The sequence below is a fragment of the Antechinus flavipes genome, chromosome 2 (assembly GCF_016432865.1).
Source record: "Antechinus flavipes isolate AdamAnt ecotype Samford, QLD, Australia chromosome 2, AdamAnt_v2, whole genome shotgun sequence".
Taxonomy (NCBI): Eukaryota; Metazoa; Chordata; class Mammalia; order Dasyuromorphia; family Dasyuridae; genus Antechinus; species Antechinus flavipes.
In genome coordinates, this window is record NC_067399.1 from 366,873,516 (window position 1) to 366,900,406 (window position 26,891).

Consider the following 26,891-nt stretch of genomic DNA (forward strand, 5'->3'; position numbering starts at 1 on the left):
CCTGTGTTGTCAAATGAACTATAAATCTGTGATCCTAATTTGGCAACATCCTTCAAAATGTAATACAAGGGTTCTTCATCCCTCATCCTCATCTTGGCTCGTATCTTATTCTGTAGAGACAGAGACCCCCACCTTTCTTTCCAGCAGAAGAGACTGAAAGACATTAGTTGGGAAAACATGGAGTTGTCTTATACTGGTACACTTTGTGAACAACACAAAAGACAGCCTGTTTTTGCTGATAGCCATATGATACAACAGATATTTTTTCAGGATTATATTTAGTCCCTGACCTCAAAGAGGTTACATTTTCTTAGCAGCATGAGGTACTCAGATGTAATGTATCATAACATGCAGTGTAGAGCGTTAAGAAAAAAGTTCTGTGAAAAGTTTGAGGAGAGACATTATTATTGACTTGACACAGCAGAGAAGAGGCTTCTTGGAGACGCAGTACATGCTGTGGAAAAAAAATGCTTGTATCTTCAGTAATTTTGTGAATATTTCCTTCCAGAATAATAAAAAGTCGTTCCCAACAACGCAACTTCCAGCTTCTTGTGATCACTCATGATGAAGACTTTGTAGAGCTTTTGGGTCGTTCTGAGTATGTGGAGAAATTCTACAGGATTAGAAAGAACATCGACCAGTGCTCAGAGATAATCAAATGTAATGTCAGCTCCCTGGGTTCTTATGTTCATTAAAGTCTTTCTAAGTAGCTCTCTCTTTGAGAGAGTCTCTGACATGGAAGCAGGAATGACAGGAGCCTGCTAGTTGCCTCAAGCAGACTAGGCCTGACTTCTGAACATTTCTATGCAGTTTGATTGTAATAAAAATGACAAATTTAATTTCAAATGCATTTGTCTTATTTTTAATTCTTTGAATGCTTCATTGGGATTTTAGATAAGCATGTGTTTGCTCTGATAGGTAAGAGAAGCAGTTATATGTGACCAATATATATATTGTATAGTGTGGGGTAAAGCCATCCCCTGGGAACTTCTAGTTCCAACTCTGTCAGTAACTCTGTGTTACTTTAGCAAAGTCCCTTTCTCTCTCTAAGCCTCAGTTTCCTTGTAAGTAATGTGGATGTTTTGAAGTCCTACTTACCTCTGCCAGTGAGGTTTTTTGAATTTTTTGAATTAAAATGATCCTGTAAGAAAGTGCTTTGAAAATAATCAAGTGCTGTGGAATTTGTTGCCAGTTTGCTGAACTGTTTCCTGAATTAGGAGGCTTTGTATTTTTTCAAATATGTGCTGTTGTCTGCATGTACGATGTATGTATATAGCTGTGTAATAGATGTTCAAAGGGACACGGGAAAATCGTATTGTTCTTGGCAGGAAGTAGAAACCATCCTGTATACCCTAGGTTACCCAAGAAAAGAACTTCCCTCTTGGGAGGTACCCAACTTGTGGTCAAGATCAGCAGTAATTTAATATACTAGAATAATCTGGAACAACTAAAATTATATAATATAATACTATCAAAAACATAACTTCATTAGTTGATTCCAACTGATTAAAATGTATTTCCTCTTCATTTAAAGTGAAAACCAGAGGAAGAACTATTATGGGGCACCTCAGCTACGCCCCTCTGCTAATTACTATGTGGCAGGAAATAACTAAGAAGTGTATTATTTAGAAAACACTATCCAGGATCTAGTGCAGGGATGTTAACTTGGGGTCTGTGAATTTCCTGGGGGTGAAAGGTGGAGAGTATATAATTTAATAATTGTCTTTTTAATAATTTTTTAAAAATAATTTGATAATTGCATTTTGTTACAATTAATTTCCTTTGTAATCCTATATATTTAAAAACATTCTGAGAAGGAATTTTTTAGGCCTCACCCACAGCCAAAAAAGGTTAGGAATTTCTGGTCTATTGGAATCTGATTAAAGGATCCTCTAGGCCCGAGAGGGATCCTCAAACTTTTTAAATAGGGGGCCAGTTCACTGTCCCTCAGACTGTTGGAGGGCCGGACTATAGTAAAAACAAAAACTTTGTTTTGTGGGCCTTTAAGTAAAGAAACTTCATAGCCCTGGGTGAGGGGAATAAACGTCCTCAGCTGCTGCTACTGGCCCACAGGCCTTAGTTTGAGGACCCCTGCTAGGGGTTTTCCCCCTTTTTGCTACTATCAAATGCAGCCCCAGCCTCTAGTCAAGACTTCATTAGACCATTAGAGATATTTATAGAAAAAATGTGCAAATTTGATTTTCATGGCAAAAAAATGAGAATATTGAGTAATTTATTTTAAGCAAAGATTGCATATAGGACTTGAGTTGGAAGAGATCTTAAAAGATCACCTAGTCTAAATACCCTCTTTTTAAAGATGAGGAAACAGATCTGGAAAGATCAGGTGATTTTCCTGGGTTCACATAAGTAGCAAAGACAGGATTCTTATCCATCTTTATTTACCCTCTGATTTCTTGTTGAATTTCTATCCATCCTTTAAAACCTAACTCAAATGTCAGTTTTTATCTCCCCAGTGCCTGTCAAAGAATTCTGCTTATAATATGCACTGATTACATATTTTTAAATTAAGCGGATTTGGCTGCCTTATTTCTTGGCCATGAGTCAGAAATGTTGAAGAGGTCTGCCCTAATCTTTCAGTCCCTTTCTCTATAGGAAAACAGGAAGCTATTTATAGAACAAACAACAGTAATAACTGGGGACCTCTCCCCAGTTTTAAGAAGGGTATTTGGGGCCAATTCAGTAACTTTCAGGTCCTAAGCAGATTCACTCCACTTGTGAATGCAATTCCAAGATTCCCAGAAAGACGGTACAGTAGGAATTGAAAACCAAGGCTGAAAACCTGCCTCTGATACTTATCACTTGTGTGACCTTGGACAGTCCTTTAACTTTCTTGGGCTTCAGTTTTCTCTACAAAATGAGAGTTGGACTGGGTGGCATCTGAAATGCCTCTGAAATGATCCTGTAAGATTTCCTCTGCTGTTAGAGGGATTGAGATGGCAACTACCAGTGAAGCATCTTTTGGGTTAATTCTGTGGCCAGTCTATCTTCTTTGACAGAGGAAATTACTTAATTTAAAGAAAATGCCATCATTTTGAACTTTAATTCATCATTTGGCTGTTTAAAAAAATTCCTAGAAACAAAATATCTGTGGGAGGATTTTCGTTTCTTAGCCAGTTACTGGCAGTTTCTCACATGTGGAAAAATCAAGTCCCACTGACAGCAACACCCTCACCGCCCACTCCACCTCCACCTCCACCACAACAAAGTGACCACATTTCAGGCTTGTTGATCTAGGTGGTGTCATGGACAGAGGAAGACCAGTACAGTTGTGATCAGCATCAAATATAGTAGGTTAGGAAGGCCTGATAACCACATCTTTTTGGATACTCTCCCTGGGTGTTTGGTCTCACTTGGTTCTCCTACCTGTCTAGCTCCTTAATCTCTTTAGCTAGATCATCAACCTAATCACAGCTAGGACCCCACAGGCCCTTTTGTTTACTCTTCCAATTTCGCAGTGCTCTATTAACGTCTTTTGAATTCAATTATCATCTCTAGACAAATGAGAAGATTCATAGCATAAAGGGTGTGAACCTAGAGTCAGAAAATCATGGATTTGAGATCTACCTCATGTTTACTATTTGATGAAGGCAACCTCCCTGCTACTCAGCTTCCTCATCTTTAATATGAGGATACCAGTAATATTTCCAGGGATGTACCATTTGGCAAACATTTATTAAACACTGTGCCAAGTACTAGGATACTAAGACAAACAAATTTATATTTGGATAGGATAATGTAGGTAAAGTGTAAGCTATATTTGCTCCATGTAAACTATTATAATAATGATGAATCAGATTCTATATCCAGCCCTTTTCTCTCCTGAGCTCCATCTCACGTCACCAATGCCCAATGGACATCTCTGATTGAATGTCTTGGAAATGTCCTCTTTATCCCAAAAGTTACTTTTCTTTTCTAAGTTCCTGATTTTTGGTTTTGAGAGAAAACTTTACAAGTTCTTCTGACTTAGTTTTTCTGAGTGGATGAAGGGGGCAGAGAATTACGTTTAATAACATTTATTTCCTGATGTGGATACAACATTTTGGCTTACACAAAGCCTGATGATAGCAAAGTTCTTGGCCTGGTAACATGGGACGTGCAGGGGAGCAGTGGTGTGGTTAGGATTCTTTAGTGGGGACTTCCATTTATCTGTCAGCCAGGTTTCTGAGTCAATAGTCTGGATGTACATTTCAGAAATAAGTGTACCACAGAGTCATAACCAGATAGGAGTCTCATAATTCTTTCATTCCTAGATACCCATACTAAAAGTAAAAACCCAGCTATGTGATTACTGGGCAACCCTGATTGATATTTCAGGGAAAGGGTGACATTTTTAAAGGATAAAAGAGGAATGGGTTTTGTATGGAGAACCCATAATGTCTAATAATAAAAAGAAACTAATGATAGAAAAGAGGGCATATTGGGGGAAGGAGTGGTCAATAGCAAAACACTTTTGAGGAATGAAAGGATAAAAGGAGAGAGAGAATAGAATAAATGGAGGAAATACAGGTTTAAAAAAAACTGTAAATTTCCCATTTGTGTGCACTGTATTTTTTTGAAATGTTCTTAATATAGTTTTTTTATAAGAGCTGATCGAATCCAACAACATTGTCACTATAAAGAAGAGGCTGATAAATATGGGTCTGAGATTGCAAACCAAGGACCATGAATGGAGTAAGAAATCTAATCATACCCTCCTGAACATTCTTTTTGGCTTCTGTCACTCTCTTGGCTTTCTTTCTTCCCAGCTGATTAATTTGGTTTTTTTAGTCTATCTGCAATCACATACCTCTAGGATTCCAAGCAAAGGGGTTACCCGTAGCTCTGTCCTCAGTTCTCATCTAATATCCTTTAATCATCTTTCCCCATCCTGTGTGGTCAATTGTTCTTATGCATGTGACTTGATAAACTACATATACAAATCCATTTTCTTTGCAGAACTCCAATATTGCATCACCAGTTACCTCCCGGACATCTTCACCTGGATGTTTCACTAACATCTCAAAACTCAAAATGTACAGATTGGATTTTGGTTCCTTTCCACTCCCCTTCCCCCACGTCTGCTCCTCCTAATTTTCCTATTTCTATCAGGCTCACTATCCTAATCACTCAACTTTGTAACTTCAGAGTCATCTTTCATTTGTCTTTTTCATATCCAATCATTTTCTAAGTCCTGCAAATTCAAATTCCACGTTTAGAAGGGTGTCTATCCTCCAGCATATGAAGACTTTTCCCACCAGAATGGGCAGATAAGAAATTTTGTTTCAGTGGCTATGAAGACAAGTGAAATAGAGGTGCATGTTTAGAGATCCCGAGATCATCCTGGACCATTGTCTGTTATCCTGATTTTTGTCTTGCCCCTGGGCTTTGGTGACCGAAAGAGAGAGTGAGGCTGATGACTATGCCATTCTGCTGTACTTAAAACCAATTTTTGCAAGAGTTGAGACCATTCTGTAATGTCATTGGCCCTTTCTGAAAAAAAAAAACATTTATTTGCAAAAAGCTTCACAGAAAGATGAACTAGAAAATAAAGTTGGAATCTTCTGCCTCTAACTGCTGATTAATATGTTTTCAACTCCCCTCAGCTGGTCCTTGAAATGCCAGTTCTCCAAAAGGTTGCCAAATTGATCAAAGGAAATTGTTATTTTGGTTAGATGCTCCCAATATGTGAGATTCTTATGTCTTCTGTCTTTTCTCCATCCTGTAAAGGCTCATCCTCCAAAATATAGTGTTTATTGTCTAATGGAGGAGAGAGGGCAGCTTTAAATCTGAAATGAATGGTAAGCCACAAAATTCCTCCTAAAACCCCAGATTTCTCTATCTTCCCAAATTTCTCCCATCCTTAAAGCCTATTCTCATAAAAATGTTAGAGAAATGAGAAAGTAGGCATATCAAACATTAGTTATTGAGATCTTCTCACTTGCCTTCTATAGTACTGTCTATGGTGTTTTTAATGATTTGATATCTTTCAGATCTTTCTACATTTGAGTCTTCAAGGAGAATCTATATTGTCTTCTGACCCTTTAGCTGGAATTTCCTTGAATCTTGATTTTATTTTAAGGAAAATTGTGCAACCACATTATTGGCCATTACCTAAACTACTGGTGCTAAGTTGTTCAATACATAGCAGAAGAGAGAAAAAAAATAAACATTTATATAGTACCTACTATGTGCCAAGGATTGTCCTAAGCTCTTTTTACAAATATTATGACTGAGTATATTTCACTCTATTGTTTAGTCATATCTGATTATGACTCCATGGACTGCTAAATGGGGTTTTGTTGTTGTTGTTTTGGCAAAGACCTGAAGTGATTTGCCATTTACTTGTCCAGTGTGTCCCCATTTTACAGATGGCAAATGGGGTTAAATGATTTGCCCAGGATCACACAGCTAGTAAGTGTCTGAGATAGGATTTGAATTCAGGTCTTCCTGACTTCATTGTGATATCCACTGTGCTACCTAGCTGCCCTGTTTCATACTTAGCTGGGTTCATAGCTTCAAATAGCACATTGGGATGGGCACTGAAGACATTCCATTGTGGCAGATTGCCAAAGCCTCTGCTGACCTCCATGACCTTAGTTCACCTCCGTGCCTCACAATGAGGCATCAGAATTGGACTTTTGTGGAAGGCACTAGAAAGATGATTAATAAAGAATCTCACAGATTGGAACTGATAAAGCCAAGGGTATCTTGTCTCATCTCTCAAGTGACATAAATCCCAGCTATGCCATTACTCACTTTTCTTATCTCACTAAAACATCAACCTAGTATGTTCTACCTACTCCTTTGCTGGTCAGTAATAGCTTCAGAGCTGCAGCCCACAAGTGTGGGTATGTAACTCAGCCAAGGAAGTCCCACACAATGACCTTTGCTTAACAAACTAAGAGCAGGGGACTGTTTCATTTCCGTAAAATTTCTGGAGAGCTTTGCAAGGGAGCCTAAGCTCATGGCAAGCACTTGATAAATGCTTAGTGAGTTGAATTGGAATAGATTGTTTATAAGGCTTATATAGTTTTGTACTTGTTGCCTTTCCCTGGAAATTTGTTCAAATCAAATATTTCCTAGGAGATTTTTTGATAGAATAAAGCAATGTAATATATTACAATTCAGTAGACAATATACAATCAATTCAACGGGTAGCTAGATAACTCAGTGATCACTGACCTTGGAATCAGGAAGACCTGAATTTAAATCTAGCCTTGGAACTAACTGTGTGATCCTGGACAACTCATTTAACTCTGTTTGCCTCAGTTTCCTCACCTGTAAAATGAACTAGAGAAGGAAATGGCAATACTCTCCAGTATCTTTGCCAAGAAAACCTAAAGTATCAATTATGACAAACAATTCAGTAACAGTAATATAGTACACTTAATACCAACTTATTAAAGACCTATTATCAATAGCTCAGAATGCTGTTACAATAAATCCTAGTTCCTGTTCCCATGAAACTTAGTCTGAAGGAGTTTAGGATACACACACAGATATTATACACATTATATAATTCCATTCTTGTTATGGGTCATTACATAATCCAAATACAAAAGAAAGCAGCAGGTCTGAGAAGGACATTTACTTACTATTGATTGGTTAAGACTTCCTGAAAGAAGTAGCTTCTAGATTGGAAAAGTAGGAATTCAGTAGACAAAGGGAGTCTGGAAAGGCATTCTAAGCATATGGGAGAGAAGAGAATAGGGGAGAGGCAAATAGCAGTGCAGTATACTTTAAGGCATAGAAAATATGAAGGCCATGCTGGGATCAACAGGAGTGGAGCAAATTAATAAGAACATGTGATTAGACCATTTGAGGGTGGGACCACAGATTCAGAGCTAAAAAAAAAAGTCATCTTCTCCAACCTCATTTTACTAATAGCTAAGAAATAGAAAAGTTAAGATACTTGTCCAGTGTCATACAGGTAATAAGTAGCACCCTCCAGCATACTGTTCCATATTGCTTCTTTAAAACTCTGAAAAGAATTACTAATAGAAATCAAAGCATGCCCGAGGTTCTACTCTATACTCATCAGATTGGTAAATTACAAAGATAAATGTTGAGAGATTATGGGGAAACAGATACATTAAAGCTCTGTTGATGGAACTGTGAATTGGTTCCAACACTCTAGAAAGCAAGTAGGCAAAAAATTTTACAAAAGCAAAAAAGTAAACTCATTTGACTCAGCAATGCTGCTTAAGAAGCCTATATTCTCAAAGAAATGAGGAAAGAAGGGGAAAGATCTGTATGAAAACTATTTATAGCAGCTTTCAGTGAATTCAATTTAATAAACATTTAAATGCCTGCTATGTTCCAGGCACTGTGCTAAATGTTGGGGATACGAAAAAGTAAAAGATAGGCCCTGCTCTCAAGGAATCTACAATCTAATTGGTGGGAAGGGAATAATGTAGAAACAAATGTATACAAAACAAACTATATATAGGATAAATAGTGAACAATTAAAAGGGTTAGAATGTTTTTCCGCACTTCCTCTGCCCATTAAATTTCTATTTTTCCAAATTAGATGCTACTTCTTTCAGGAAGTCTTAACCAATTGGTAGTGAATGTCCTCCTCAAAACTGCTGATTTCTTTTGTAATTGGAATGCACTTAGCATATATTTTTGTGTGTAATAGCTCTTTGTTTTAAACTCATCAAGAGGAGTTGGGAAAGGCTTCCTGTAGAGAGAGATTAATTCCTGGAGCTGAGAATATCTTATTTGCAAAACTTATGGAAGACAAGTGTCACCAAATTGAAAAGTATGTTTGGCAAATGCAGACAAGATTAGAAGGGAAACAATAAACTGGGAAAACATTTTTACAGGCAAAGGTTCTGATAAAGGCCTCATTTCCAAAATATATAGAGAATTGACTCAAATTTATAAGAAATCAAGCCAGTCTCCAATTGATAAATGATCAAAGGATATGAACAGACAATTCTCAGACAAAGAAATTAAAACTATTTATAGACATATGAAAATATGCTCCAAATCATTATTAATCAGAGAAATGCAAATTAAGACAACTCTGAGATACCACTATACACCTGTCAGATTGGCTAGAATGACAGGGAAAGATAATGTGGAATGTTGGAGGGGATGTGAGAAAACAGGGACACTGATACATTGTTGGTGGAATTGTGAACACATCCAGCATTCTGGAGAGCAATTTGGAACTATGCTAAAAAAGTTATCAAATTGTGCATACCCTTTGATCCAGCAGTGTTTCTACTGGGCTTACACCCCAAAGAAATACTAAAGAAGGGAAAGGGATCTGTATGTGCCAAAATGTTTGTGGCAGCCCTGTTTGTAGTGGCTAGAAGCTGGAAAATGAATGGATGCCCATCAGTTGGAGAATGGTTGAGTAAATTGTGGTATATGAATGTTATGGAATATTATTGTTCTGTAAGGAATGACCAGCAGGATGAATACAGAGAGGCTTGGAGAGACTTACAAGAACTGATGCTGAGTGAAATGAGCAGAACCAGGAGATCATTATATACCTCAACAACGATAATGTTTGAGGATGTATTCTGATGGAAGTGGATCTCTTCAATAAAGAGAGCTAATTCAGTTTCAATTGATCAAGGATGGACAGAAGCAGCTACACCCAAAGAAAAAAGATTGGGAAATGAATATAAACTGCTTGCATTTTGTTTTTCTTCCTGGGTTATTTATACCTTCTGAATCCAATTCTCCCTGTGCAACAAGGAGAACTGTTCGGTTCTGCACACATATATTGTATCTAGGATATACTGTAACCTATTTAACATGTAAAGGACTGCTTGCCATCTGGGGGAGGGGGTGGAGGGAGAGAGGGGAAAAATCAGAACAGAACCGAGTGCAAGGGATAATGTTGTAAAAAAATTACCCTGGCATGGGTTCTGTCAATAAAAAATTATTATAAAATAAAATTTAAAAAAAAAAAAAAAGGAAAGATCTCCTGGAGGAATTGGCCTTGGAGTTGAATTTGAAGGCAAGTTAGGGATTTTCAGAGAGATTGGAAAGGGGGGGATTCTTTTTTTTTTTTAATTATTATTTTATCTTTTTATTTACAAAACATATGCATGGGTAATTTTTTCAACATTGGCTCTTGCAAAACCTAATCCAAATTTCCCCCTATCCCTATCCCCTCCCCTAGGTGGCAAGTAGTCCAATACATATTAAATATGTTAAATTATATGTTAAATCCAATATATGTATACATTTTTCTATATTTATCTTGCTATAAAGAAAAATCGGATCTAGAAAGAAAAAAAAACAGAAGGAAAACAAAAAAGCAAGCAAACTATAACAGAAAGAATGAAAATGCTATGTTGTGGTCCACACTCAGTTCCCATATCCTCTCTCTGGGTGTAGATGACTCTCTTCATTACTGGACAATTGGAACTGGTTTGAATCATCTCAATATTGAAGAGAGCCACTTCCATCAGAATTGATCATTGTATAGTCTTGTTGTTGCCATGAATAATGATCTCCTGGTTCTGCTCATTTCACTTAGCATCAATACATGTAAGTCTCTCCAATCCTCTCTGAAATCATCCTGTTGGTCATTTCTTACAGAACAATAATATTCCACAGCATTCATATATCATAATTTATTCATCCATTCTAGTTGATAGCATCCATTCAGTTTCCAGTTTCTAACCACTAAGAAAAGGCCTGCCACAAACATTTTTGCACATACAAGTCCTTTTCCCTGAAGGAGGGGAATTCTAGGAAGGGGACATAGTCAATACAAAGGCATACAAAAGAAATCAAGTGTCAGATTGTGTGTGAGGAGCAACAAGTACATTCATGTAATTGAATTGTCCATAGAAGGAAGTAGAATGTGACAAATTAGAAAAATAGGAAGAGGTTAGTTGTAAAGAGAATGAAATACCAAACAATTTTATATTTGATCCTTGGAGTAATAAAGAGAGTGGAATTTACTGCAGTGGGAGAGGGGTTGAAATGGTCAGAACTAAGTTTTAGGAAAATCACCATGGCTGAGTGGAGGAGGGTATATTAAAGTGAGGAGATATCTGAAGCATTATGAGGGAGATCTGTTAAGAAGCTGTTGTATTAATCCAAGTGATGAATGATCAAGGTCTAAACTAGAGTGATACCCATGTGAATGGAGAAAAGAGTCAGAGGAAGAAATATTGTGGTTGCAGTATTTGACAGCTGATTGGATGTGTAGGAAGAACTAAAGAGAATAGTGGAGAATGATACCAAGTAGTGGAAGATGCTGACCTGGATTTCATAATATTCCAGCTAGACGGATGGTGGTCCTGTCAATAGGTTACTTCTAAGTAGCTTAGAAGAGTTGAAGGGAAAAGGTAATGAGTTCTGTTTTAAACATGTTAAGTTTAAGATGTCTAAGGCACAGCCAGTTCAAAATGTCCAACAAGTACTTGGTGGTACTAGATTTCAGGAGAAGTACTAAGACTGGATAAATAGAATCTTGGAATTATCTACTTATAGAAGATCATTGAACCCATACAAACTCCTAAGATCACTAAATAGAAGAATATAGAAAGAGAAGAGAAGAGTATTCAGATCCAGCAAAAGAGGCAGGTGAGAGTTGACCTAAGAGAAAACTGAATCATGAAAAGCTTGAAAGGAAAGAATGAACAGGATTGAGAAGGTGGTCAATATAGTAAATACTAGGGAAGTTAAGAAGGATGAGGACATGGCCAATCAAGATGAAATGTAACGTAGCTAATGAATAGTCTGGGGAGGTGGAGTGGTGATTAATAGTTTGTGTATCATTGACATTTGAATGTTAGCCACCCAACTGACTGGAAACAATAGAGCTAGATTTTTTTTTGAGTGCTTATTATGCACCAGATATAATGTTAAGTTCTAGGAATGCAAATACAATATACTCCTTTTCCCCCCAAAAGACTGTCCCCACCCTTAGGGAGCTTATATTGTAATCAAGGAAAACGACATATATCTGTTGGATCTGGAAAGGTAGGGGAAGTATTCGAATAGAAAATGGGTGGGAAAAGTTCAAAAAATCAAGAGTAAAGCTGGGAGAAAACTGAGCATGGATGATCCCAGAAAATGCAAATACTTGTTCCACACAGGAACTCACTAATCAGAGGAGGGTCTTCAGAAGTGGAAATATCTCCAGGGTAAACAGACTGAACAGGTAGAGATGGGGAAATAGTAATAAAATATTTAAATCATTCTGTTAGCCATTTTCACAAGGATAGCTGAAGTGGAAATAAATGTGAGAATGAAGAAACTATTTTCTTAGGTGAAAAGTCAGGCTTTCCCAGAACTGAACCCTAAGCAAATCAAAATGGTTGGACAAAGGCCAGAAACTGGTACAAGTCACCAATTCTGTAACTTCAGCCTCAGCTGAATGGTACCATCCATGATATGGTCTAATATTCTTTAGGGGAAGTTGATCCAAGAAAACAGGAAATTCTTAAGAAATAAAATTCCAAAGGTACACACAGATTATTCTGATGAGGAAGAAAATAGAATGCTATAAAATAACATATGTGAACACTCATGGAACTTATGAAAACAAGGCTGCATGATTAAAAATTAATATAAATGAATAGTGTGGTCCTATAAAGATGGTGTCCACAATACTAAAGCACAGAATAAATGGAAACCATTAGTGAAGGATGCTAAGGATGATAATGACAAAAAATGGATTTTTCTTTAGGTAGGTTAGATACAAGAGATGGGATCTTGGGGTTAGAACAAGAATAAGAGATGAAATCATGAAACTAGAACTACTCAATTCTGATTTGCTTCTATTTTTTCTACCCAAGAAGAATGGATTTTAGATTGAAAAGTTTAAAACAAAAAACAGCCACCAGTGAATTAAAATTCAAGACAAGTGAACAAATGATAAGAGAGTGCTTGACAGCACCATTATAAATCAAGTCATTAAGGTAAAAGAAAAAAAAAAAAAAAACATGATGGTGATACTGAGCAACTATTGGCAATCATTTAAAAATCATAGAGAGTGAAAGAGGTCCCTCAAATCAGAAGTAGGACAAATGTTGTCCCAGTGTTCAAAAAAAAAAATAGGAGATGGTATAGTCTTCAAATTATAAACCAAAGAGCTTAAGACTATTCTTGGTAAATTCTAGAATCTTTTAAATTTTTTTCAATGAACAAAAAATTTTCTTTCCATTCCTCATTTTCTTCTCTACTGGAAAAGGCAAAACAGAAATAAAACCTTTATAACAAATATACATAGTCAAGCAAAACAAGTTCTCCTATTGGTTATGTCCAAAATACTGTCTTAATCTATACCCTGATTCCATCACCTCTGTGTCAGAAGGTAGGTTTTATGCTTCATCTTGTTTCTCTGGAATCACGATTGGTCATTGCAATGATTAGAGTTCTTAAATATTTCAAAGTGTTTGGCTGTGCAATGATGTTGTTGTTGTATAAATTATTCTCCTGGTTCTGTTCTCTTCACTATGCATCAGTTCATACGAGTCTTCCCAGATTTATCTGAAATTCTTGTCTTCATTTCATATAGCATAATAATATTCATATATTTATATACTATATGTGTTCAGGCATTCCCCAATTAATATCCCCCTTCTTAGTTTACAATTCTGTGTCATCACAAAAAGAACTACTATAAAGGTTCTTTCCTTCTCTCTTCGATGTCTTGGAGATAATAGGCTAATAGGGATATCTCTAGGTCAAAGAGTATGCAGTTTATTTGGGGAAAGGGGAATAGTTCCAAATTGTTTTCCAGAATGCGAAGTTAGTTCTCTACCAACAATTCTTTATCATCACTAATATGTTTTAATATGTTAATATGTTCCTTTGACCACTTATCAAATGGTGCTTTTCTTATAAATTTGAATCACTTTGCTTTGGAAATGAGATTTTTGTCAGAAAAATTTGCTGCAAAGATTTTTCCTATATATTCTAGAATATATTATTAAAAGGTTAATTCATAAACATTTATTTAGGAATAGAAGTGGCAGCTACTCCGAGTCAGCATATTTTTAAGAATAAATTATGTGCCTAATAGACAAGTAACAAAAAGTTATTAGTAAATAGTTTTCAAAAGAAGAAAGAAAAACTATCTTCCACAAGATAAAATTATTAAAAATCACAAATAATCAAAGAAGTACAAATTATGTTCATCAAGTTAGCAAAATTAAAAAAACTTATGGAAAGGTTGTGGGAATAAGGATATCCTAATTTACTGCTGGTGGAGCTGTGACCTGGTTCAAATATTAGGGAAAATAATTTGGAAATTATCTCCCGTAATTAGAAAGTGATCACCTTGCTAGCAAGAACTTCACATACTTAATAAATTCTATTCTATAACAGTACTATTATTTGCAAAAAGATAAAGAGAAACAAAATACATATGTCCAAAGCAGAGAATGACTGAACCAATTATGGTATATGTATACAATGAAATGTTACTGGGCTGTAAGAACAATGAATAGGAAGGATTCAGAGAACTATGGGAAGACTTGTATGAAATGATACAGAACAAATAAAGCAATGTAAATGTAGTGCCATTAAAAAAAAAAAGACAAGACAAAGAGTCAATTAAGCTTAGATCAAATATAACAGGCAGTGGTGGTAACATACTATCAGAGCAACAGCAAACATCCTTCCTTTCTGTTAACAATCTGCAAGCTACACAATTGGAAAATGACGTGCACGGTCCCTTGCAGTCATGCCATATTAAGTCAGTTTTGCTTAACTCTCTCCAGGGAATGGTTTTGTAGGTGGTTTTGTTGGGGAGATAGTTGGGAAATGTGTTGTATCAAACCAAATGTATCCTCAAAAAGAAAGAAAAGAGCAGATATACTAAAGTAACTTCATTTATTTGTTTTTAAACAAGATTACTAGGTTGATAGATTAGGGAACTATTATAAAGTAAATCTACATCAGCAAAACATGACAAATTCTTATTGTAAAATGAACAAATATATGGGTTATATTATACTACAGTTATATTGTGTTGATGTAGTAATTAAACCCAAAGATTGTATAGTAATCAAATTCTAGGTGGCTCAGTGGATAGAATGCTGGGCCTGGAGTCAGGAAAACCTGAGTTCAAATGTGGCTTTAGATATTTACAAGCTATGTGACCCTAGACAAATCACTTAACTCTGTTTGCCTCAGTTTTCTCATCTTTAAAAATGAGCCTGAGAAGAAAATGGCAAACTACTATGCTATCTTTGTCAAGAAATTCCCTAAATGGGGTCACAAAGATTCAGACAAAACTGAAACAACTAAACAACTATGGTGGAATTCTATAGCGAGCTGTCCTTGGCCATGTATTTTTAGTATTTTTATCAGTGACTAAAATCATGCTCATAAAATTTGCACATGACAGGGTGGCCAAGCTGGATGGATTTTTAGAAGCTACTTTATTTTTATCCAACTCCTTTATTTTTGCAAAGGAGAGATTTACAGATCCAGAGATATTAATTTGTTTGTCACCAAGGATATATTATGACCTGATTCCAAATTCAGTTTTTTTCTACTATAATATGCCATCTCAAAGGTGAAATAAGAGTATGCTAAGATGAAATTAAAAAACTTTCATATCACATTATCATATACAACCACATTTTAAAATGTAATATAATATGCTTTGAGGTGTTTTGTTTTAAATCAACCTTTCAGTCAACATGCATTTAGTAAGTATCTCCTGTATTCCAGATATACAAGTAAGATCTAGAAAATACAAAGAAAGGAAAATTGACAGTACCTGCTCTTAATGGCATAGTCAAATGGTACAGATGAGGATATATAGCTACATAACAATCCCTACAAAAGAAAGAAGACGGAGGGTTCTTAGTGGACTGCAAACTCAGTATGAATCAACTGTGTTATCACACACAGACAAAAAAAACTAATATAATCTTAAGAGATACAAAACTTTTAGAGCAAGAAAAGTGATAATCCTGCTATGATCCTGGATATATCAGAATACACCTGGGCATTCTGTTTCATTCCTTACTTTTGGGTGTCATAACTTGGAAGAATATTAAAAATCTTAGAGGGCTTACTGAAGAGGATGTCTAGGAGGTTAGATACCATGCCATTTAAGAATTGAGGATTGAAAGAACTTGGGAAAACAGCTTGTAAAAGTGAAGATTTGGGGAGGATGCAATAGCCATCTTCAAGTATTTGAAAGGATTTGTGTAGAAGATCAAATCTTGTTAGCCTGCAAGCCTGTTTTTGAACAATGGTCTTCATATCTCATAGAGGGTTGAGATTATAGGGGTAACTTAAGAGATGAAAACTTTTTTCTTTTCTTCTCTTTTTTTGAGGTGGGAGGGGGAGGAAGTGTCAAATTCCAATGCATGTTATGGTTTATTTTGTGTGATTACTTAAAATAAGTTTTTATTGTCATCTTTTGTTTTTATATTATTTATATTTGCTACTAAACTTCTCCCCATCCACAAGTCATTCCTTTTAATAAAATAAGGACAGTTAAAAAAAAAGTTATATAAAACTAAAAAGATGAAAATTTCAAAGGCACTGGGTTGTTCCATTTGATTCTGCTCAATCATAAGAGCAGAGTGTTCTGGATGCATGCACACCGCTCACTGTTCCCAAAGCCACATAGGACCTTTCATATTCTACTTTTCCACAAAATATGCAACATCATCCCATCCATTCCCTCCCTTTCTCATCCTTCTATCTCACTCCCAAAAGTCCCCTGCCCACATTATCCCTACTACACATTTGAATTAAGATGTAAAATTACTACATTTTATAGTCTACCTCCTATTATATTTCAACTTTATCTTTTAGCAGGAGTTATTATTTTTAGTTTCTTTTTTCTCTATCTTCTTTTTTTAGTCCATTCTAATACCAGAAAGAGCTGTAAGTAGAAATGTTTGCTCCCAGAGTGAGTAGCATCTCAGATCTACAATTGTGGTGAAGTGGGGTGAGGAGGCAGAAATCTTAGTAATACATCAGAATGAGATTAATACTAGGGAATAAGGGGGAAGGACTCAAGATCATCTTTCCTGTTTTAACTAATTCTTGCTAACTAGATAGTGAATTCTGTTTCCTTTACTATGTTGAAGGCTTGCAATTGCTTCCAGCACTCTTTAAATTTGATGCCTTAGGACAAAATCTTATACCTTATTAGAGCTTTAAAAAGCATTTTTTATATTATATGTCCTATTTTTATTGCAATTACTTGTTTCACATGATTTGTCTTTGAGTTCACAAAATTTTGACACAATTATTTAATTCATTAGGAAATCACACATTACATTGGTTATTAAGTGCCCCCTTGTTGAACACTTAATTTTTCCAAGTACAGCTTTCATTATATTCTATAGATTTTCAAAGGGGTTTAAATCAGGCAAGTTTCTAGATCACTGAAGCATGTTTAATTCCATTTTTGCATAAATTTCTTAACCTTTTGTGATATGTGGCATGGCACAAGGCCATGTTGGAATATCATTCTCTCTTTAAGGATTTCCAGAATAATTCCCCTTCTTAAATATAATAATCAGAGTTCACCTCACTGGAGACAAGACTTGTTGGGCCATTGGAAATAAAATAAAAATATCTCAAACAATTTTGTAAGTGGCTATTTTACAATTTAATGAAGATCAAATTCTGTACTTCTGGCACCTTTGATTGGTGGTGGTGGGTGAGGCTTCATTGCTAAAAATTCCCTTTTTCCAAATTTCAATACTTTGATTTTTGTATTGTTTTGTCCACAACAAGCATTTTTTTTTCAAAGAAAGGTGATCAGTTTTCCAGAGCTGTGTCTGCTCTGTCTGTTTCCAGGGTTCAGAGAAATATTTTGAGATGTTTGAGCCTCATCTCCTCTAATACCATGACTCAAGTTCCCATTGAGGAAAGGAGTTGACTACCTTTGTTTGTGCTCTTGAAAGCTAATCTTGACCTCTACAATGTACAAACTTAGCTATGACTCTTAGATTCCTGTGACTCACTTTCCTGACCACCACACTGATCTTCTTCACCTAATATACAAAAGAACAGAGACAAAGAAAAAGACCTTTTCCCAAGGTTAGATGGTTTCAATGGGGAGAAGCCCCAAGGCTTCCCACAGTAGAGTACTGTCTCTCTCCAGATCACCATGGCTCACAGAGGAGCCATGGATATTCTCCAAGAGTACAATGAAATACAGTGAAGTGAAGAAAGATGGAAATTTGGATGCTTCCACAGCAATCAAAAAGTCTCCCATTGCCCAACTGGTTAGTGGTTAGTGACAGATAGCTCTGCATGCACTGTGATCTCTCCTTGAATTTCTGAAACACAGTATCTGAGAAGCTAACTCCTTTGACATCAAGAGCACAAACAAGGCCAGTTAAGAAAAAAACATTTGAACAACACTGTGTAGGAATTAGTCACAAATCCTCTAGCTACCAGGTCTTGTTGAAGATCTTGTTTTCTGAGGATAATGAAACTATTTTCATTGTTGTTGACATTTTCTTTTCAAACATATCTCCCTTTGTCTTTGATGAGCCTGGTCCCATTTAGCTTGATGATCCTATCCAATTAGCCACTGTGATATCTCTTGCAGAGATATGAAATGTGCTCTTTAAGAATTTTTTTTAAATTTAAAAATTTAAGAACTCTTTAGGAATGACAACTTTATTTTATTTTTATTTTTATATTTTTTAAATAACTTTATTGACAGAACCCATGCCAGGGTAATTTTTTGCAACATTATCCCTTGTACTCACTTCTGTTCCAATTTTTCCCCTCCCTCCCTCCACCCCCTCCCCCAGATGGCAAGCAGTCCTTTACATGTTGAATGGGTTGCAGTATATCCTAGATACAATATATGTGTGTAGAACCAAACAGTTTTCTTGTTGCACAGGGAGAATTGGATTCAGAAGGTATAAATAACCCGGGAAGAAAAACAAACATGCAAGCAGTTTATATTTATTTCCCAGTGTTCTTTCTTTGGGTGTAGCTGCTTCTGTCCATCTTTGATCAATTAAGGCTCTCTTTATCGAAGAGATCCACTTCCATCAGAATACATCCTCAAACAGTATCGTTGTTGAGGTATATAATGATCTCCTGGTTCTGCTCATTTCACTTAGCATCAGTTCATTTAAGTCTCGCCAGTCCTCTCTGTATTCATCCTGCTGCAGGAATGACAACTTAAAAAAAAAAAAAAGTCTGCTTGAAGTAATATCCATTCTTTAAAAGTACAGAATTAATGACGCAGCAAGAGAGCAATGCAGCACAATGTATGTTGAGGGCACAAAATCCAGCACCTAATAGGCAGAGAACTAACTAAACTTGGGTTAACCAACTCAAACCAGTGTCATCTGGTGGTCAGACTTCTGAGTCAGTCTAGTATCAGCAGAGGTTCACATATGAGCCTTGCTTTAACAAAGTGAAACTAATTCTTACTTGTCCCAAGTAACTCACATACTTTGGGGATATCGGAAAGAAGATTTCTATTCCAGTTTAGGGGAAGAGTCACTAGATCAGAGATATCAGACATATTGCCCTAGTACAGAAGAACCAGATTAAAATATAATTGGGAAATTTTTAACAAAATAAATAAAAATATAGTAGAATATAGATAATGTTAATATGTGGTTTTCTAAGTCAGTATGCAATCTTCAGGGATCCTTACATAGATTTAGTGATGTGGATTTATGTACCCTAATTCTATTGGAATTTGACATCACTGACGTAGATAGAGAAACCTTTCCAACTCTGAGGCTTATAAACTTGTGTTGTGATTTTCTTACTGAGTGACCCTTGGAAAAACCAGTTGAATTCTTGAAATATCCAACTCTATATGATGGGGACAATGATTGCACTGCTGATCTCAAGGCTGAGGTGAGAATAGAGCAAAAGATATTTTGAATTATGCACCAAAAGGCTGCTGCTGAGGACTCCTCTGGTAGAGCTTAGGGGTAGGACTAGGCCAGAGGGAGCTCTTCTGGGGTGCCACAAAAAAGGAAAGGGTGGTAGATTGCCATCAGGGAATTTCCAGTTTTAGCTGTTCTTGCCAAGTAGGTGCTAAGTTCAGTGATTTCTCTAGTTCTAATAGTTGGCAAGTGCCATTGGTACCTTCTCAACTTTGGTGTCCTTATATATCTAGAAAATGGAGGCAACAATACTCTGATTGTCCCATCTTAATTATGGCTCCAGAGAGAGACTTGGAACTCAGTGAGATTCATATGGCAAAAGAGATTGTCCTGGATTGAGTGCATCTCAATGCAGAGGTTGAGAAGATGGCGATAGGTGGACAGAATAGCAAGCTGAGGAAAAAGCATTTAACTGTCAAAACCCTAACAATAAAAGGTAGAGAATGTCGAGGACAGAAATCTTGAAATCAGCACAAAATACACAAATATTTTAGGAGGGCTACTCAGGGGAAGTTTTTAAAGGACCGATATGAAAATGAAGGAAGATAAAAAGAAGGTTGAGGTATCTATACACACCCATTAATGGCTGAGAAGGCCGATGTGCAAAGATTACTGAGACTTTTACTGATTATTTTGCAAATGCAGAAAATGAAGCAGGATCTTAGAAGTGAACTGAAAACTATTTGAATGTAAATAAATATTTGAGACTTAGGTACTAAAGAACTGGGAGACTCTTGAGTTAACCAGACACTTATTAGTTCTGAGATCTCATTGAGCCTCTATTTCCTCATTTGTAAAATTAGCAGGGGGAAGATAGGGTTGGACTAGAGGATCTCTAAAGTCCTTTCAGAAAACTACAGAATCTAAGAGCTAGAACAGACCACAGAAACCCTCTAGCCATCTCATTTTGCAGATGGGGAGATTGAGATACAGAAAGATGAAATCACTGAAGAACTGGGTCTAGAACCAAGCTCCTGACTCCTGTCTAAAGCTTTAGATTTATATACTTTCAAGCCCCCAAATGGGTACAGATTAATGCCTGGGGAGTTGGTTCAGGGAAGAGTTCTGTACTAGATGGCTTCCCAAGTTTTTCAAATCTATAGCTCTAGGATATGAACTTTATCAGCATATTTCCATAGACACTGAAAAATGCATGAGCATCAATATCTGAAGTTCATTCAGGACCATGAGGTCAAAGTCAGAACAACTTAGACAGGGTAGATAATGTTGACATAAATGGAATAGAGAAGTGGCTAATGATGACACTCTGCTGCCATAAGAAGTCACCCCTTCCAAAGTGGCCCTTCAGTCACATCCCCTAATGAGGTATTTGCTCGTAAGCACCCGAGTCTGGAAAAAAGTAAGTGTCAGCCATGGAAACTTTTTCTTCAAACACCTCTTTCTAATACTTCCATAAGAAATCAAACCCTTTCCTTTATGTGACGTCGGATTTTCCGCAGAGTAAAATCAAGATAAATGATTTTTATTTGAAAAAAAAAAAAAAAAGATGTGGTTTCTAGATTCTCTGTCAGTTGTCAGAATAGAGGCAAAGGTCACATGTCACTAACACTGTCTATAAAAGTCACTACCAGACAGAGGGGTCATCACAGCTCTAGCTTCAGAAAGCACTTTCCTGCCTCCACCAAGTCATCAAGATCAGGATGGAGGTTGCGATAGGGATGGCTCTATGGCTGAAGGGGATCATTCTTCTGACCTGCCTGGAACGTGATGTCTCTTCCAGTCCTATCCAGAACGGGACCATGAAAGAACTCATTGTTCAGCTTCACAATCTAAAACACCCCAAACAGGTGAGTGGCTGGGATTGTGTAGAGGAGTCTGTGATCATCAGTAGTCAGGGTGATATTTAGCATATTTAGGATTTAGAATGTGTTCTATGATTCATGGGGGTTGGATAGGCATCTTGGATGGGCATGTTTGGGTCACTGGGAGAAGAAACTCCACCAGGAATAGGGCCAGATCAATATTAAATGAGTGAAATCACTTTTAGGTAAAAAAGTGCCAACCTGAGACAAAGCCCCCACTACTGGGAATGTTACTTTTAACATGTTAATTCTGCTGTAAGCAACACTGCTTTTGCTCAATCAGCTGATCTAATATAATTAAGCTTTAAACTCTGAAAAACTCAACTGAGGATTCATTAAGGTTCCCCAAACAAACTATAGCCACAACATATGAATAGTTACTGATTTTTTAAAGTTCCACTACTCACATTGGAAAAGACCAGCTGACTGCCGTTGAGGCCATCCGGGGGAAAGATAGAGAGGATTTCTATGGGTTTGGAATGTGAAATCCAGAATCTTAGGTCTATCAGCTTTAGGATGTATTTTCTTCAAACTCCTCATTTTACAGCTAAGGCAGCTTAGGATGTATCTTCTACAAACTCCTCATTTTACAGCTAAGGCAGCTAATGCTTAGGTACGATGTGAATTGCTCAGGATTATAGGGCTAGAGTAGCTCAGTCATGGCCCTCTGAGCTAGATTTTCTGACTCCAAAGTTTAGGTAATTTCCATGGCAAGTGGAGGAGTGGGAAGAGGTGGACAGGGGTAATGGTGGGAACATTGACAATAGGAGTAGTTAAATAGACAATAACCGACTAAATAATAGTCATTTTCCTGCTTCCCTTGACAAGACCAACTGCATGAGTTGAAGTGAGAATCAGTCACACTGCTGACTTAGAATGCCTTGGTCAAGGGGCTAGGGAAGCCAGACTCCATTCCACAGCATCTCCCAATAGGAATTCTGTTTTATTTCCTCAGCTATCCTGCAATTCAAGCATGGTATGGCAAGTCAACTTTGAAAAAGAAAAGGTAAGAAAAAGAGATTAAATACTGCCACCAGACTATCCTTAGCCTGTTCCCCTTCCAGTATTTATAGTTTAGAAATATCATTTATCTGATGTCTTAACTTCTCTTATTGATCAGATCCCTCCTTCTGAGACTTTTGTTGTGATTCAGTCATTTAAAAAAAATCATGTCTGACTCTTTGTGACCCAATTTGGGGTTTTCTTGGCAAAAGAATGGTTTGCTATTTCCTTCTCCAGATTATTTAACAGATGAGGAAACTAAAGCAGAGTGAAATCACTTATGCAGGGTTCCACAGCTAGCAATTGCTGAGGCCAGTTTTGAACCCAGGAAGATGAGGCTTCCTGACTCCCAGCCTGGCACTCTGCTCACTGCACTGTCTAGCTGTCTGGTCTCTCAAGGTTACAAAACCCCATAGTGTACATCTCATCTGTCTTACCAAGGGAATCTTTGACAGAATCTCTCTCTACTCACTTCTTTCCTTTATATAAACCAAACTTTTCTCAACTACTGTTATCATACCTAGCTTAGTCCGTGGGATGAAGGCCAGTTTTTAGTGACTGGAACACACATCTCTCTTCCAAGTTCACTTAATGTTAGCAGACAACTAGCTAGTTTGCTACCAAGATCACCCCCTTAGCTTCTGCATCTATCTTTCCACCCCTGCTCATTTGAGTCTCAAGCCTGGAAGGAACAAGGAGATAAAAATCATCTATCCAAGTTCCCTGATTTCTGGTAGCAATGGAGACATCCCATCTAATTTAGGAAACATTGTGCAGGGCAAGTCCTGTGCCAGGGGTGGAAGTGGAGGGGGGTAGAAAGGAAGGGAGCTAGGAAGATAAATAAGAACTTGATTCTGGTAGTGAGAATAAAATATGAGCATCCTGGTAAAGTGGAGGGAGAATCCTCACTACATACAGAGCAGAGTTCTTAGCTAGGTAATCAGTCAACTAATCAATCAATCAACATTTATTTAGCATCTACCATTTATCAGGCATTGTACTAAACATTGGTAAAGAGATGACAGAAACAAGACATATCAGGGCAACAACCAACCACTCTATGGTCAAGTATGACTTCTTACCATCTTTTCTCTCCCACATCAATTTCTTACTGAATTCTTTTTGAGCCAAGTAAGGAGAAAAACAGTAAGGGGCATAGACCCAGTAAGAGAAGAGCAGAAAACCTTAAAAAGAATTATCATTCAACTACTTATAAAAAAAAAAAGATAAAGGTTTTTTTTTTTATGTTGTTACCTAACTTGTTGCAATAGATGTCTTCCTGCAGAGTTTCCTGAGGCAGCAAAACACTATATTGTATTTCCCATCTATCTTACTAAGGGGATCACTGGTAGATCTGTCTCTGTCTCTATCTCTCTGTCTCTCCTCCTTCCTCCCCCTCACGCCCCCCCCCCCGTGTGTCTCTCTGTCTCTGTCTCTCTTCCTTCCTCCCCCCTTTCTCTGTGTGTTTCTATCTCTGTCTCTGTCTGTCTGTCTCTTTCTTTATGTTTCTCTCCCTTTCCCCCCTACCTGTGTCTCTTTGTCTCTGTCTCTCTGTCTGGAGACACCCCTCTCTGTGTGAATCTCTCTCTTTGTCTCGCTGTCTTTGTCTCCCTTTCTCTCTCTCTCTCTCTTTCTCTCTGTCTCTCTCTCCTTTCTTCCCCCCCCCCTCAGTATTTCTGCTTCTCTCTGTCTTGCTTTCTCCCTTCTTTCCATCTCAACTCTTCTTTGTAGATCAGGCTTTCCTTAGTCAGAAGCATTCAGGGCCATTCTCTCTGTTCCAAGGAAATGGGATGAAGTTGGATGTCACAACGACAATCCAGGAGGGTTATGGAGGGGAGGATTATGTCCTTTGGAAGTTGGTCTCTTCACCCCACCCCCCAGCCATGGTATCTTCAGGGGGTGCTTAAGAAAACAAGGTCAAGAAACCAGTCTGATGTCACATGGGGCTCTTTCCTTCACAGCTTTGCGCAGCTTTGGAGGTCCTGAATAACGTTACCAACTGCCCGGAGATCGATCGGCTTAGGAGAAACATGAACCATCTCCTGGGCAACAGCACTAGGAATGTAAGTCTGCCCAATGCCCACTCTCATTCCTGGGCTCTGCCTCCCTTTCTGGGGCTGCTCTCCAGTGTCCAATGTACACTCTACTCTGGACCCCTGCCCAGGACTGCAGGAAGACTCCTTGCCCTCCTCCCTTGGACATATCCAGACCCTCCAGGAGGGCCTGCATCACACAGGGAGGCTGGAAGGCTGGGGAGGGGAGGCTCCTAGGGATGTCATTTCTGAGTTCCCATTAAAGGGAGATTCTTCTTTCTTTCAGGAAAACTGCCTCAAGGTTCAAGACACCAAGATCCAGCTGAGTAGGTTCCTGAAGGACCTACTCACTTTTTTGCAGAAAAGTAATAGAAATGAAGGAATATTAAAATCAAGTCTGGGAAACTTTACTAAAGCATGAAAGACAGTTCACATTTTCAGATAGAAGCTAGAAATAGTCATCCTACAGATTAACTTTCACTTTAGGCACATTTAGCGGGGAGGGGAAGGGAGATTTGCTTAGTTTAGCCTTCAACCTGCATCAACGCCCCATCTCAGGAAAACTGAATTCAAATTACACCCCCCATTCAGGTTCCAAAGAGCTTCTTTCTTTGTTCCCAAAGCAGAGGCTCCTTGGAAGCTTATTGAGCCTCAGCCCTGCTCTCCTCTATCAGCTAGGGCAGAGTCTCTAGGTGCTCTTACTTGAAGCTATTTGGAGCATTTAGGACTTGACAACCAAGAATCCTAGCTGACTTGAAGGGGTTTAGACCTCTGTGACTTGGGTGGGGGGAAGGTTCATTCCTTGTTCAATTTGGCAATATTACTTACCCAGCACTACTCTCTCCTAGCTGGGCAGTCCAGGAGGAGGGGATATTTTTTCTGAGAGGACCCTGTTGCTCTTTAGGTCTAAGACAAAAAGCAACTTAATTACATTTCTTCATGTTTTATTTATTTTTGTGTGTTATTTAAAGCAACTATTCTTTAATTTTTTGGAGACAGGGATTATTTTTGTAGGCCTAGACACAGAGATGAAGACTCAGCATATGGGCACTAAAGCCAGTGGACATTTGTGGTCCCTGACAGATAAGTCTTGACAGTACTATATTTCAAAACCTGCTACCTCACAGTGTCCTCTGGGTCAAGTGGGACCAATCAAAGTCAGGAGAAAGACAGAAGGTGGAAGAAAAGGGTGATTAATTAGACTGTGACTGATTTTTCTGCCTCCCAAAATGTTATGTGACATTACTGCTAAATGATAATTTATTTTTCTTCCATGTATTTAAAATAAATTTATTATTAATCTATATTACTGCAGAGTTTATAATATATAATGGAACAGTTAAGAACACAATTTGTAATGTAATTAAGGGGTTTTAGTTAATCAGTTATTTTATTGCCTGTGTGAAACTAGAAATAAAATAAACAAGTGGAATGAAACCTCAAGAAAAAAAAAATCATTCTTTGCAAGGGTATTGTTATTGTGGGTTTTATATGAGGGACTTTCATTCTGTGGTTAGCAGATCTTTGAGGTCCTCACAGATGCTGAGAAGGGATGCTGGAAGATGGAGAGGATGTAAGGTTGACCTAAAAAGGAAAGTCACTGCAGGAGACCCTCAGAAACAAACTCACCCCCAAAATGAAAAAGAGAGAAATGAAAGGGTTTACCTAAAGATGGAGGCATGGAAGTAGGAGGAGAAAAATCCAGGGGGAAAAGTCCTGAATGTAAAATCTTTAACACATTTTATCTAAGCGGGATATTTTGCTTCTGTCTCTCTTTAAAAAAAAAAAAATAACTCCCCCTATAATTTCATTCTTCATAAAAACAATCCTTTTGATAACATAAACCCGAGAAATGGATGATACAAACTTCTTCATTACAAAGTTCTCCTCATAAGATAGGTACTTTATCCTATCTTTCAATAATAAAACTCTCTAACAAAACATTCCCCAATAATAATCCTCCTTGTGACACAAACTTTTTTTATATATAATAGCTACTAATAAAGTGTTTGGAGTCAAGAAGATGTAGATTACAAAATTTGCCTCCGACATTCTCTAGCTGTGTCACACTGGACAAGTCACTTAAATTTTCTTAAAATTGGTTTTCTTGTGTGCAAAATAGAGATAATAATACCTGTACTGCCTACATTGTAGGGTTGTTGTGAGGATTAAATTATCTTCCTAATGGTATTACAATG

General features: G+C 37.3%; 1 protein-coding gene across 2 annotated transcripts in view; it reads left to right on the top strand.

The window, feature by feature from the left end:
* The window catches only part of LOC127549849 (DNA repair protein RAD50-like), a 97,399-nt gene extending 71,400 nt beyond the window's left edge, over positions 1 to 25,999 (top strand). The window contains exons 23-26 of one of the 2 annotated variants that reach the window (XM_051978234.1): positions 21,577 to 21,643; positions 22,614 to 22,664; positions 24,622 to 24,723; positions 24,980 to 25,999. In XM_051978234.1, coding sequence (XP_051834194.1) covers positions 21,577 to 21,643; positions 22,614 to 22,664; positions 24,622 to 24,723; positions 24,980 to 25,114 — 355 coding nt within the window. In that variant the 3' untranslated portion in view covers positions 25,115 to 25,999. Of the gene's footprint in view, positions 1 to 4,956; positions 5,572 to 21,576; positions 21,644 to 22,613; positions 22,665 to 24,621; positions 24,724 to 24,979 lie in introns of those variants that run through there. The other variant, XM_051978235.1, reaches the window with a different exon arrangement.
* The last annotated feature ends 892 nt before the right edge of the window (positions 26,000 to 26,891 follow it).